Source organism: Canis lupus, chromosome 24 (genome assembly GCF_011100685.1).
Source record: "Canis lupus familiaris isolate Mischka breed German Shepherd chromosome 24, alternate assembly UU_Cfam_GSD_1.0, whole genome shotgun sequence".
NCBI lineage: Eukaryota > Metazoa > Chordata > Mammalia > Carnivora > Canidae > Canis > Canis lupus.
The window spans coordinates 10009031-10023732 of record NC_049245.1 but is presented as its reverse complement, the minus strand read 5'-3'; the positions used below and the strand labels follow the sequence as shown (position 1 = coordinate 10023732).

The window sequence follows — 14702 nt, the reverse complement described above, 5'->3', positions numbered from 1 at the left end:
CATTAAGCCCATTCACATTCAGAGTTACTATTGAAAGATATGAATTTAGTGTCATCATAATACCTATTCAGTCCCTGTATTTGTCGATTGTTTCTTTGGACTTCCTCTTTCTTTTACAGAGCCCCCCTTAATATTTCTTGCGGAGATGGTTTGGTGGTCACATATTCTTTCAGTTTCTGCCTATCTTGGAACCTCTTTATCTCTCCCTCTATTCTGAGTGAGAACCTTGCCGGATAAAGTATTCTTGGCTGCAGGTTCTTCTCATTTAGGACTCTGAATATATCCTGCCAGCCCTTTCTGGCCTGCCAGGTCTCTGTGGAGAGGTCTGCTGTTAATCTAATACTTTTTCCCATATAAGTTAGGGATCTCTTGTCTCTTGCTGCTTTACGGATTTTCTCTTTATCTTTGGAATTTTCAAGTTTCACTATTAAATGTTGCAGTGTTGAACGGTTTTTATTGATTTTAGGGGGGATCTCTCTATCTCCTGGATCTGAATGCCTGTTTCCCTCCCCAAGTTAGGGAAGTTCTCAGCTATGATTTGTTCAAATACACTTTCTGGTCCTCTGTCTCTTTCGGTGCCCTCTGGAACCCCAATTAAACATAGATTTTTCCTTCTGATGCTGCCATTTATTTCCCTTAACCTTTCCTCATGATCTTTTAATTGTTTTTCTCTTTTTTCCTCAGCTTTCTTCCTTGCCATCAACTTGTCTTCTATGTCACTCACTCATTCTTCTACTTCATTAACCCTTATCATTAGGACCTCCAGTTTGGATTGCATCTCATTTAATTGATTTTTAATTTCAGCCTGATTAGATCTATATTCTGCAGTCATGAAGTCTCTTGAATCTTTATGCTTTTTTTCCAGAGCCACCAATAGCTTTATAATTGTGCTTCTGAACTGGCTTTCTGACATCGAATTGTAATCCAAATTTTGTAACTCTGTGGGAGAGAATACTATTTCTGATTCTTTCTTTTGTGGTGAGTTCTTCTTTCTAGTCATTTTTGCTCAGTACAGAGTGGCTTTTTGTACTGGAAAAAGGAAAGAAAAAAAGGGAAACAAACAAAAAAAACAAAGAAAACAACAACAACAACAAAAACAAAAAAAGGAGGGATAACCTCTGGTTCTATATACTGTAAATCCCTCAACTTCCCCTGGAGCTTTCCAGCACTGCTCCATCAAGAACTTGCTCTTCTCCTGTCCTTCCAGCTGGTCTTCTGAGGGAGGGGCCTGCTGTGCTGATTCTCAGGTGTGTGCACCCTGCCAGGTGCAGGGCTCAGTGGGAGCTGTTTATCCTGTAGGACCTCTGTTCCCTGGCGGCCCCAACCCTCCGAGGCACAGGGTGACACCAGGAGGAACAACAACAGTTGTGTTGGCCAGCTCCCCAGCCCTGGAGTCAGCTCCCCCAGTAACTACTAGTCTCCCAGTCCACACTGGCCTGGATGCTCCTGGGGTTGGGGAACGCTGATCTGCACAGCTCGGGGTGCCCGGTGGCAGGAGTGTCCTCACTGTCTTGTGCACTCCCAGCCTCCGCCTGTCCCTGAGGGCAGCACAGGATCCTGGGCTGAGTCCCCCAGCGCCCTGGGATCTGGGGCCTGCAACGCTGGAATCGCTCCGGGGGCTGTAGCCCCCTCCGCCCGGAGCCACCGCCTGAGCTGCTCCCAAGGCCCTGCTGGGTACACGCTCCAGCTCTTAACTGCGCTTGGCCCATGGTGTGTGGCGCGCTCTCCCCTGGGGCTCACGTCCTCTGTTAGTGACCCCAGGAGACTGGAGGCTCCACTGCCCCTCCTGGGATCCTGCCCGAGTTCCCTGCGACTGCCTGCCTTTCCATCCGGGAAGATTGTTAAAGTTCCTGCTTCTCCGGGCCTGGGCTTTCCTGTCCTGGAGGCTCTCGCCACAGGGCCTTAGCCTGGCTCCTCGCGGGGACCCCTCCCCCACTGGATTATTTTTTATTTTTTATTTTTCCACCTTCCTAGCTTGTTATAAGTGCAAACTCTTCTCTTTGTAGCATTCCAGATGTTCCCTCTTTAAATTTCAGGCTGAATTTGTAGGTTTTCAGGATGATTTGAAAGTTATCTAGGTAAGTCGGTGGGGACAGGTGACTTGGGGACCCTACTCTTCTGCCATTTTGCCCTGCCCCCTTACTCTCATCATTCTTGTATCATTCCACCTTCATGAACTTTGGGGCTGTATCATTTGTATAAGTGACATTCCAAGGTATTTAAAAGGGAAATAAATGCAACTCGGGAATCAATAAGACACTCAAGTATTTTAGAGTAAAAGTAAGAATTCTACTGAAGAAAGAGCTGCTTTGAATTTTACTACCATAGGGGTGATTATTTAAAAAAAAACATATATATATACACTCTAGCTATATAATTAAAATATATATATATATATATATATATATACACACTAGCTATACACACACACGTACAATAAATAAATGTTTCTTCATTTGCTGTATGTCCTTAAGATAATTTCCAGATACTTTAAATCATTGTATTTTCATCATTTTTACCAGTTAAGTTTGTTTTACTGTCAGGAAGATCCATGGAAGCTCTTCATGGTACCATTGTGGAAATGGTCTCCCCTTCCATAGATTTTTAACCAACTCCCACATTTGAGTACAGCCTAATCTCTAGAAAAAGTCTCTTATTCAAGAGTATTCACAATGGTTCTCTTTCTCTGCTCAAAACTCAGCAACTACACGGTAGGTAGATACTCATTCCCAAAATGCCAGTATCCTTGGAAGTTTGTGTTATACCCAGGAGACCTCAGAGGAGGTCTACCCAACTCTTATAATGTGGAAAATTCTGCATACATTCCACTTCAGAGAGGAAGATGGTCATCTCCTTATCCCCAGTGCTCTAAGTTCCCCTCATCATTTTGTCAGCCCAAAGACTATTTTATTCCCAGACTTCCTACCCTTGTAGTGACCAAAACCTGACAGTCTCTTCATCTTCATCTTGGCTCTTCTTTTCCATGGACCAACCCAGCAGTACAATGGAATGCGCCATGTTCCACAGCTGCCTCAGTCTGAAAATAAAAGCTTGCTTGTGAGTAGGTGGTTAATCTACAGAATTAACTTGAGTCCAGATTTATTCATCCCTTTTTATCCCACTCCAAGTACTAGGGCAGAACAAAAGCCTGCAATGGTTTTTTGCCATTAAAAGGATTTGCCATTTATTTCCCTTTTTGCCATGTTTTTTTGCCCTCCAAAATTCTGGAGGGAAAATTGCTACTGAGACTGTCAATGTCCTTCTGGTCAAAATAGTCACATGTGCTCTTCCTCCCATCCCTTCAGGGGATGGCAACTGTCCTGGCAATTATACCATCTCTTCCTTTTATCTCCAGTTGTCTTTAATCTATTGGGTACTTTTTTCAATTCCTAAATATGCTATTTTCTTTATTCACAGAGCAGCAGCTCCCCACATTATTAGTACCTAAAGCCACCACCTCCTATCTGTCCCATCCTTCAGCACCACACTTCTTCAGTGAGTAGTCACCACTCCTAAGCCCATTGTCTCCATGCTCCCTTTCTCCTTAAATCCTAGTGTCCATAAGACCACTGGGAAAAAAAGGTAGATAAAATCACTTGCTGAAGTTTCCTTGTGAGTGTCTCATAAATAATGGTCTTCTTCAGCTCCAGTGTCCCAACCCCCTACCTCTCCTCTCCCTTGAACCTTCCACCACTTTCTCCCTTACACTTGCTCTGTCCCAGTGGATTTTCCTCCTCCTGCTTCTCCTTATGTGTAGGTCCTGGCTGGAGCTCCATACATATTCTTCCCCTTTCTTCCCAAATATTTTAGTCTAACAGTTTTATCTGTCTTCTCCATTCACAAGATTTCTTGAAAATCATAACATTTCATGAGTACTTACTCTGTGGCAGGTACTTTGTATATATTATCTCATTTAATTTTCAAAATAGCCTTTAGGGCACCTGGGTGGCTGAGTTGGTTGAGCATCTGACTCTTGATTTCGGCTCAGGTCATGATCTCAGGGTCATGAGATGGAGCCCTGTGATGTTGAGTTCCGCACTCTGTGATAAGGCTGCTGGAGATTCTCTCTCTCTGCCCTTCCCCCCGCTCATGCTTGCTGTCTCGCACTCTCTCTCTCTCTCTCTCAAATAAATAAATAAATCTTAAAAAAAAAAACCAACCTTTAAAAAAAAAAAAAAAAAACCAACCTTTTAGCTCCATTGTAACCTTGAGGGCAAGAGAAATTAAGGAACTTGCACAAGGTCATCCAGTTGGCAAATGGAAGTGCCAAGATTTAAACCCAGGCAGTCTTATGGCTGCTCAAGGGCTCTCCACCATCCAGCTCGTCAGGACTGGGTTCAAATTCCATCTCCTTCAGGAAGCCACTCCTGATCACCCAGAGTGATATGATCCCTCCATTCGTGGCATCCTTATGGTGTTTACTTTCTGCTCACTCCCCTTCCTACCCCTACCTCACCTCTCACATGCACCATAACGTTATCAATTCTGGGAGAAAGGGACTGTATTTGCTGCTTTCATATCCCCTCTAATGTTAGCATTGGACTGTTTAAAATAGGTGGGCAGCGAAAGACCTGCTAATTTGAATAGAAGACTCATTATCTGTAAAGTGAGTCTTCCCAGCATGGCCCAACATCCTGTTTATTTCCAGATATGACAGGAATGTAGGAAGTGAACAAACCTCAGAGTGTCACAGTGTTGCAATTGAGCAGGCACTGTAGGCTAGGTTGCTCAGGATCTGTTTATTTTCAGGCCTGTGAAAGAAAAGGTAGGACAGAGAAAGAAAGTACATCATGGATTACCATGCTATGTCAGTCTTTGGCCAGCAAACTTATTAAGCAAGATTTTAATGCTTCATTTACTTTAAAAAGACAAAAATCTCATATTTCAGAATAACTATCCAACCCCAGATTGAGAATTCTTTCCCAAGGAGTATGATGGATTTTAATTTTAAATAAAGGGATGTAGTAAATGAGTCACTATCCAACTGTTAAGAAAGACCTATGTATTTCCAGATAACTTTATTCTCCATCAAGGTATCTCATTTTCTCTCTGCCAAATAAAATAATATTAAATTAAATGAAAATAAATAAATCAAGTTATGTGAGAGAAAGTAGATATTGGTTTGAACTGATGGACATTGTTGAAAATTTCTCCTTTGTGTTATGACTTTCTTCAAGAATAAGTCACAGGGGCAAAACAAAACAAAACAAAACAAAACACCCTAGTTATACAAGCCAAGGCTGTGCACTCAACTGTGAGTGTTATTTGCATCTAGGTAGACTGTTCTGCAGTGCAGGTTTATCTCAGAGCCAATTCAAGCAGAAAGTTCCCATGGATTTCAGGGGAAATGTGCTGCTTGATTTGGCCACATATAGAGCTCAGAAATGGATTTAAGGCCTCCCAAAAAGGAAAATCTTCTCCTACCCTTCACAGATTGGCCTCGAAGTTTATCCCTTTATATGTGGCTACATAACTTAGCCATCTTCTAAGTCAACCAAAGCCGTTAATCATGTTTCCAGAAGTCACCTGTATTGGGCCCCTTTCACTCACTCTTCTTCCTCTACAGTGCCCTTAAAAGCCGTGGGTCCCCAAATTCTGTCTCAAACCTACTGTTATACTCTCTTTATAATTTGCCCTTTATCACATTCACCTTCAATCATGGCTCAAACCAAGCCTCATCGATCCCAGGACACCGGGATCACACCCTGAGCCAAAGGCAAATGCCCAGCCACCAAGCCACACAGGCATCCCAGATACTTCATTTTTCTCATCCTTGATCTTGTACCTAACCAGTAATAAAAATTCATCAAATCTTCCTTCATGAAGATCTCAGTCCCTTTTTCTGGAATCTGACAAATAGAGGAAAGAAGGAAGTCAATGATGTGTCCCCATGATGTGGAAGGAGCCAGGAGATGGTTCCTAATGGGGTCAGGAGGTCACTTGGAATGCAGGACACAGATGCAGTCCAAAGATTAAGCACAGAACAGAGCCAAGGAAAGGAGCCAAAGCGGGCACTAGAATAGTAAGATCAGGTGTCCATCAGACCTACAGGACAGGTGTGAGGACATAGTAGGAAATAGGTCAAGAAATCAGGATGGGACTCAGTCTGTTTTGTTCATCTTTGAGCCCCCAGAATCAAGCACATAGGCAGCTCACTGTAGGCACATATTGAATGCCCTATAATCCCAAATATGAGGTATTGGTTATAACCTCTCATTCAAGACCTGATATTAACCAATGCTCTCTCACTTTCATTATTTGAGACCACCAGGTAATGTTGGAGGAAGTCATATGAGACAAGAGTAACATCCATTCACATTAGTTCAGAGTATCTAGAGAAGTAACCTGATGGTATGCATAAATAAGGAGCCAAGGAATTTTTATTAAAATTAAATTTTATTAAATTTTTATTTTTTATTTTTTTATTTATTTATGATAGGCACACAGTGAGAGAGACAGGCAGAGACACAGGCAGAGGAAGAAGCAGACTCCGTGCACCGGGAGCCTGACGTGGGATTCGATCCCGGGTCTCCAGGATCACGCCCTGGGCCAAAGGCAGGCGCTAAACCGCTGCGCCACCCAGGGATCCCAATTTTATTAAATTTAATAATATCTCATGGGGTTTTGACTTAATAATTCAAGTGTTCAATGCCATTATAAAAAGGCTTTTTAAAAAATAATTTAAAAACCAGTGAGGTAGACAAAAGAAATACTCATCTACAGATGTATTTTTTTTATTGTCATATATTTTGTGGCTTCGGATAAAACTTCCAGTGATTAAGTCACATAGAGATTTCCAAAATATTGCAGCTCTGACAACATAGAGGAAAGGAAGGTGACATGTTCTCAAAAACTGTGTTGTAGTAAAAACACCACTCTAATTGACATGATTTTATATATCATTCTAAATATATATGTGTAAATTAAATTAATGCATTAAATATTAGTAGATATTTGACAATTTCCTCTAAATCACTAAAAGTTATATATTGTGGTCAAAACACTTCTCACTGAGAAATGCAGAATCTGTGCATTGCATTATGTTTGCTGAGTGAAATAATGAATTTATAAATACTTATTAAAGACTTAATTAAATTTTATCCTTAGGAATAATTTACTCACTAGTACACTGAGCCAATATATTCATTATGCTACTATGTGAAATCAATTAAACAGGAATCAAAATGGTCTGGCTCTAAAAGTTACCTTCCACTGGAATGTTGACACCTAATATAAAGAAAGAAATACTTCCTGTAACTTTGTTATAAAAAATTTCAAACACATACAAAAGTGAAAAAATAATGTAAGAAACATTCATATAGGGCAGCCCGGGTGGCTCAGAGGTTTAGCGCCACCTTCAGCCCAGGGCCTGATCCTGGAGACCCGGAATCAAGTCCCACGTTGAGCTCCCTGCATGGAGCCTGCTTCTCCCTCTGCCTGTGTCTCTGCCTCTGTGTGTGTGTGTGTGTCTGTCATTAATTAAAAAAGAGAGAGAGAGAGAGAGAGAGAAACATTCATATAACCTTCACCTAGACTCAAGAGTTATTTTTCTTTTTTGAGAGTGAGAGAGAGAGCACACACACACATATGCGAGTTGGGGGAGGGGCTAAGGGATAGAGAATCTTAACCAGGCTCTACTGTCAGTTCAGAGCCTGACATAGGGCTCCATCTCATGACCCTGTGATCATGACCTGAGCCAAAATCAAGAGTCAGACATTTAAGCGACTGAGTCACCCAGGTGACCCATAGACTCAACCATTATTAACATTTTCCCAAAATTGCTTCATATATGTATATTTAATTTTTGATGGACCATTTGAAAGAAAATTATAGATGTCATAACATTTAATTACCCTAATACCTCAGCATGCCCTAATATATTTCCCCTCATATTGTAGTACTGCCATCACTCCTAACAAAATTAACAATAATTCATAATAAGATACATATCCAGTCCACATTTGGATTTATGCAGTTGTTCAAAATATGTATTTTTTAACTCAGTTTGTACATCAACAAAAAAACAGGATCCATGAAAGAACACACACTGCATTAAGTTGTATCTTTTAAGTCCCCTCTACCACCTACCCTTTATTTTTTTTTTCTTTTGTCCAGCTTTATTGAGGTATAATTAAGAAATAAAAATGTATATATTCAAGACATGCAATGCTATTTGATATATGTAAACATTGTGAAATTACCACAGCCAAGCTAATTAATATATCCATCACCTCACAAGTTATCATTTTCTGTGTATGGTGAGAACACTTTAGATATATGTCTTATCAAATTTCAAATATACTATACAGTATTATTGACTGTAGTAACCATGATGTACATTAGGTCCCAGAATTTACTCATCTTATAACCAAAGACTTACATACTTTGGCCAACATCTCCCTATTTCCTCTACTTGCTGACCTTGGTAACTACCATTCTACCCTCTGTTTCTGTGAGTTGAGCTTTTTTTAGATTCTACATATGAATGAGATCATGTAGTATTTGTCTTTTTGTGCCTGGCTTATTTCATTTAGCATAATGTAGTCCATATTTATCTATGTTGTTGCAAATACCAGATTTCCTTCTTTTGTGTGGCCAAATAATATTCTACAATATTTTATATTCTTTATTCGTTCATCCATCTACAGACACTTAGATTATTTCTATATCTTGGTTATTATGAATAAGGATACAATGAACCTGGAGGTGCAGATATCTCTTCAAGACACTGATTTCATTTCCTATGGGTATATATCCAGAAGTAGGATTGCTGGATCGTGTGGTGGTTCAATTTTTTTTTTTTTTGAGAAACTTCAATGGGTTGTACATTTTCATGATGGTTGTACCAATTTACATTCTCATCAACAGTGTACAGGGTTGCCTTTTACTCTACATCCTCATCCACATTTTTTATCTTTTGCCTTTTTGATAGTACCCATACCTTAGTAGGTGTGAGGTGGTATCTCATTGTGGTTTCTCATTGCATTTCCCTGATGATTAATGATGTTGAATACCTTTTCATACACCTGTTGGCCATTTGTAGGTCTTCTTTGGGAAAATGTCTATTCAGGACATTGCTAATTTTTATTTTTTTTATTATTTTTTTAATAAATTTATTTTTTATTTGTGTTCAATTTGCCAACATACAGAATAACACCATTTTTAAATCAGGTTATATGAGGGTTTTTTAGTTGTATGAGTTCTTTATTTTAGATACTAACCCCTTATCATATATTTGGTTAGCAGATATTTTCTCCCATTCCATCAGTTGCTTTTTCATTTCGTTGATAATTTCCTTTGTTGTGCACATTGTGGATTATCTGACTGTTTCCTCATAAAGTCATCTGCCACATTCCCTTATCCTGATGTTTCTTGTGAAATGGAAGTTAGATATAAAAACTTGACTAAGTTCAGGTCATTAGTATATTGAATATTACATCATGATAAGAGCACAGATGCTCTTGTTCCAACATTGGTGATGGAATTTGATCACCCAATCAAAGTAGTAACCTCAGATTTGTTATTAGGGAGTAACATATGGGGTGGTACGTTGGCATCTTGCAAAAAAAATGTATTTCTCATTAACTTTTCACTTAATGGATTTAGCACCTGTGAGAATTTTTGCCAAAATCAATTATTTTGGAGGGGATTGTAAAATAAAATGTACCTTTCTGATTACCACATTCATGATCACTTTCTACCTTTCTCTAAGCACTTTTTTATGTTCTTTAAAAGTTAAAAGTTTGAAAGTCCAAAATTTTAAGTATATATTTTATCATAATGGAAAAGAACTAACCTTCTATTTTCTTTTGTGTTTTCAGCAAAATGGGAAGTCACATTTTTACGATAAGCCAATTGCTGAATCCTTTGAAGAAGCACCCCTTCACGTTATGGTTTTCACTTACTTGGGATATGGACTTGGAACTCTATTTGGCTATCTCAGAGACTTTTTGAGGAGCTGGGGAATAGAAAAGTGTAACGCAGCTATAGAACGAGAAGAACAAAAAGTATGTATGTGTACCTCCTTGGATCTTTGTCAATGCATATTCTTTTCTTAAGTGTTCTCAGAAGTGGTGATGCATGTACAGACCTAAAAAGAGTGAGGCACTGAGACCATTCAGGGTAAAATCTACTCATCTCCACCCCATAAGCCCCATCCCCCATGTGTCAGACTTATTTTTTTAATAAACATTTTATTGAGCAACTACTACTTGCCAGACACTGAACTAAGGGTTTTCTCATACATTATCATATTTAATTTTTATAACAGTTCCATGAGACAAGTATTAAAGTGCCATTTTAAAGATGAATAAATCAAAATATAAGAGCAGAGGCTTTTGGCTAGGACTATACTCTGGTCTTCTTGTTGCAAGATGAGTATTATTTATGTTCTATCCTAAAATAGAAAAGTGTGGAATATGAAATTTTATTTTCATTTAGGTCATGGTTTCTCAACTTTGATACCAATGACATTTTGGATTGGATAATTCTTTGATGTGGAAGGCTGCCCTGTTTGCACTGTAAGGTTTTTAACCTTAACATTTGACATGACATGACAATCAAACATTTCTCCAAACATTGTCAAATGTGTCCGGAAGTACAAAAAAACTCAATTTAGAACCACTATCTAGATACTTTTGATAGTTAACTCATAAAAGTCTACAGCATCTTCTTTTCACATAGAGCTATCAGGACAACCTGGAAAATATTCAGAGATCTGCAAAGAACCTGTATTTTCCTAACATGTTTTCCAAATCGGTTCATATGATTTATGATGCCCCAAATTCTTTTTTTCTAAAAATTGCTCTGAAATATTATGATGATTATGGGCATGGATCATTCCACATGATGGAGCCTTGAACACATCTAAGCAAAGAACCATAGGGAAAGAAAACATGGTGTGAAAGAGGTAAGAGAAAGCATTGTACATTCAAGGAACAGAAATTCCAATGACTAGACTATTGTGAGTGACAGTGGGAGTATGTGGGGAGAAAGATTGTTTGAGAGGCAAGTAGAGACCAGACTATAATGGGTTTTTATAAGCCAAAGATATTTATTATAAGGACAATGGGTAGGCATTAAAGGAATTCGGGCAGAGGAATGCAGATTTGCAGATTAGAAAGACCATGTTCACTGGCCTATGAAAAAAAGGATTGCAGGAGGACAGAACAGACCAAAAAACCAGTTAAGAGGCTGATGCAGAAATCCAGCTCAAATTTAAAAAAGCTAGGGGCACTTGGGTGGCTCAGTGGTTGAGCATCTGCCTTGGGCTCAGGTCGTGATCCCAGGTTCCCGGGATCAAGTCCTGAATGGGGCTCCCCACAAGGAGCCTGCTTCTCCCTCTGCCTTCTCTCTGCCTCCCTCTGTGTGACTCTCATGAATAAATAAACAAAATATTTTTAAAAAAATAAATAAAATAAATTTAAAAAGCTAGATGAGATCTGGAGTAAGACTAGGGTAGTTGTAATAGGAATGGCGATAAGAGGTAAGGCCAAGAGATGTTAAAGAAGATGGAGTTAATAAGGATGATTGACTTGACTTAGGGAATTAGGGAGATGGACAAACCAAAGACCACATTCAGGTCTATGCCTTGGGCAGCTGGGTGGGAAGAAGGTTATGGTATTCATTGAAATGGGGAATAGGGGATGAAGATCCAGTTGGAGAGGAAAATGGTCAATTCCTTTTTGCCAGGTTGAGAACTAGTATTAGATATAAAGGCCTAGACCCCTGGAGAAAAGTCTCAGATGGATATTGTGGCATCTTCAGCATATCTTGAGCATATCAACATTAATCAAAGCCACAGAAGTAGATGAGATCTCCCAAGGAAGGTCTATATAAGAAAAAGGAAGGGAGAGAAGAGAATGAAAACCTTTAGAGAATTTAATAGATGTAAGAGATGGAATTCTAATGCAAAACTAGAAGCAATGTGACAAATTAAAAGGCCTTAAAATAGTTTAAGAAAGAGATATTTGTACTTAAACTGGGGAAAAGATAGATGGAATGAAGAAAAGGGAATTATAGAGATATTTAGGAGATAGAATCAACAAGTCTTGGTGACTGTGTGTAGAGAAAATTAGATAAAGGGAAGAAACCAGGGTAACCCAACTTCTTTGGCCAGACATGAGAATGGTAGTGGCATGCCCATCACAATGGCAAGGTTTTATATAGCAAAAAGATATACACACATACAGTTTTGAGGATGTACAGGTCCTTAAATGGCAAAGGTTCTAGAAACAATTGAGTCTAGTAGGAGCTGATGATGAAATGGGAGACTGGGATTAGAAAAGCAAGTTCTTCTTGGCCATTCTCATGAGGATCCCCACAGCTCCTCCCTGACACCAGCCAGTCTGCTCTAGAAGCTGTTATCACCAATCTGCCTGTTCCCCAGGTGTAGGTAACTGGTGCATAATAGATCAGCACATTTCAGTATATGTACTGGGACAGAGGGTGAGTCAAATGTAAATTCTCAGGTGTGGCATCCCTTGGCAGGCTTAGCCTTCAGCTTTGCCATCTATTTTCTCCTCTGTGCCAATATTTTTGTTCTAGCAACCTAGCAGGGCTAGTCACTTTTTTTTTTAAGCATTTCTTATATTTCAAGCGGAACATAATTATATATAGGAAGCAGACTCTGAGATGGAGGTGTGAGGGCAGAAAGATTTTTGCAGTGTGCTCCTGGAAGCAACACCCATACACCTGTGAGGAAGTGAAGGGAGCAAAATGAGACCAGGTGAATTGTGATGTAGTCCCAGCCAAGGTCTCACTGGATCCCACAGGGAGCTCTGGACAGGAAGGCCCTTCAGAAGCATTCCTCACAGAGGGCAGGGTTTTGGAGCCTTCTGTGATGATAAATGGGAACGACCACCCTAGAGGGAGATCCCTAGCCAGGCAGCTCCCTTCAGCAAGCTGTCTGCCTCCAACACTCCCAGCACTTGAGGGAAGGGGTGCCTAGTCCCGAACAATGGGATACATTGAGCATGAGCAGCCTTGATTGCAAAACCTGTCACTATGGCTGCAAGAACTGCTCAAACCACCTCCCAGGAGGAAGACAGTGCATCAAATAAATCAATGCTCTGGGTTTTTTTGTTTTGTTTTGTTTTTTGTTTTTTTACAAAATAAATGATTTCCCTCCTGTTGGATCTCTGTGAGGTAGAGACCATCAGTCAATTGAGTTACCTTGGTGGATATACCTTTCACATGGCACACTTTTTATTATGTGTTCCTTCCTTTTGAGCCCCTTTAGACATTTATAGCTGTTCAGAGTAACAAATTGCAATAGCTGCCGTCATTGTATTCTTTTTGATGGGACTTGGTCACTAGAAACCCTACATTCAGGCTGACCGTTAGCCTTTTACTATTTCCCCCAACCCTGTACTTCTGAAAGTCCCCTTGTTTTGTGTTAATAAGCTACCCGAGGCACATCTTGAAGTATCTTGCTGGAAACACACCACTTTCCAGTGACTCTTGGTTCTTTTAGCAGAAATGAGCATTATAATCTATTCTAAAAGCTGGTGACTGAGAGAGCAGAATGAGTTGTCCCATAAGCTAGCCAAGAGCAAAATGACACCAGGAAAAAAGCGTATCCATGAGGTGGTGGTGGAGAATAGCAATAATGTTTTCCAAAAAGATCATAAAGAGATGTCTGATTCTGATTACCCTCTTCTACTCTATGTGTCTTCTTTTTATTTTAAATATGTTATGTATACATAAGGTGTACAGCATATTTTGATAAAAATATACATAACAAAATGATTGCTACAATCAAGCTAATTGACATGTCACTTTCCTCATTTCTTTCCTGTTTTAATTAAATACAAGAATTTATTAATCCAGTTTCCCTATTTTCTCCCTGAGATGACTCCTCTCATACCAAACCATCCATTCAGACTAAAGTGTTGCCCCAAATTTAGAATCTTTCTGTGTTCTTCTCTTCGATTTCTAGCCCAAAAACCCTGAAACTGTCTCCAAAACATAAAGGCTTTGAAAATCTTCTTACCTAGATCACTTGATTACTGATTCACTTAGGATTACTGATTCACTTAGTATAAACTAACTGAAAAGAAAAAAAATCAAAATCTTCCTCCAGAAGAGCTAAAAAACAAATGCCAGGCCCAGGAGAACTGGCACCTCAAACAGACTCCACTAAGGATCAGAAGACACTGACTAGGAATGTGACAATACAGACAGGTACAAGGTTTAAATATTCTTGCTTAAATTCTCCTTTTAACTCTTAATTTTGGAGACATATATATCCTTTTTTTAAAATCAAAGGCCACTTCAGCAATGAACTGAAATTCATTAAATACCTCTAGATAAATCACTTTCTCAGTGATGCAGTGGCTTAACTTGGCAAAATCCAGAAGAGAATGTCAGCAAATATCATCATTAAATGAATGTCAAGCATCATCAGAGACTTGGAAAAACTTCAAGCCTAGCCCCATTTCTCAATCCATATGGTTTGATAACAGGTTCAGCAAGATCTTCTCCACATGGCACCAGCCTTTTATAAAACATTTCAGTACAATTCCATGTTCATACTAGATCCGGAGAGTCCCTGTAGCACCATACAAGTACATCTTAGACATTTCTGGCCCATCCCCAGAGATTTTTACTCCCACATGAAACAAAGAGTGTTCAGCAAGTTGTAACTGTAAAGAATTTTAAGAGAAATCTTCAAATGTTTGCATGAATTAAAAATTGTCCTT

The 14702-nt window shown here is 39.4% G+C and overlaps 1 protein-coding gene across 2 annotated transcripts in view; it reads left to right on the top strand.

The window, feature by feature from the left end:
- The window catches only part of SPTLC3 (serine palmitoyltransferase long chain base subunit 3), a 151050-nt gene that overhangs the window by 31785 nt on the left and 104563 nt on the right, over nucleotides 1-14702 (top strand). For both annotated transcript variants that reach the window (XM_038571598.1, XM_038571599.1), the window contains one exon: nucleotides 9822-10007. In XM_038571598.1, coding sequence (XP_038427526.1) covers nucleotides 9822-10007 — 186 coding nt within the window. The remainder of the gene's footprint in view (nucleotides 1-9821; nucleotides 10008-14702) is intronic.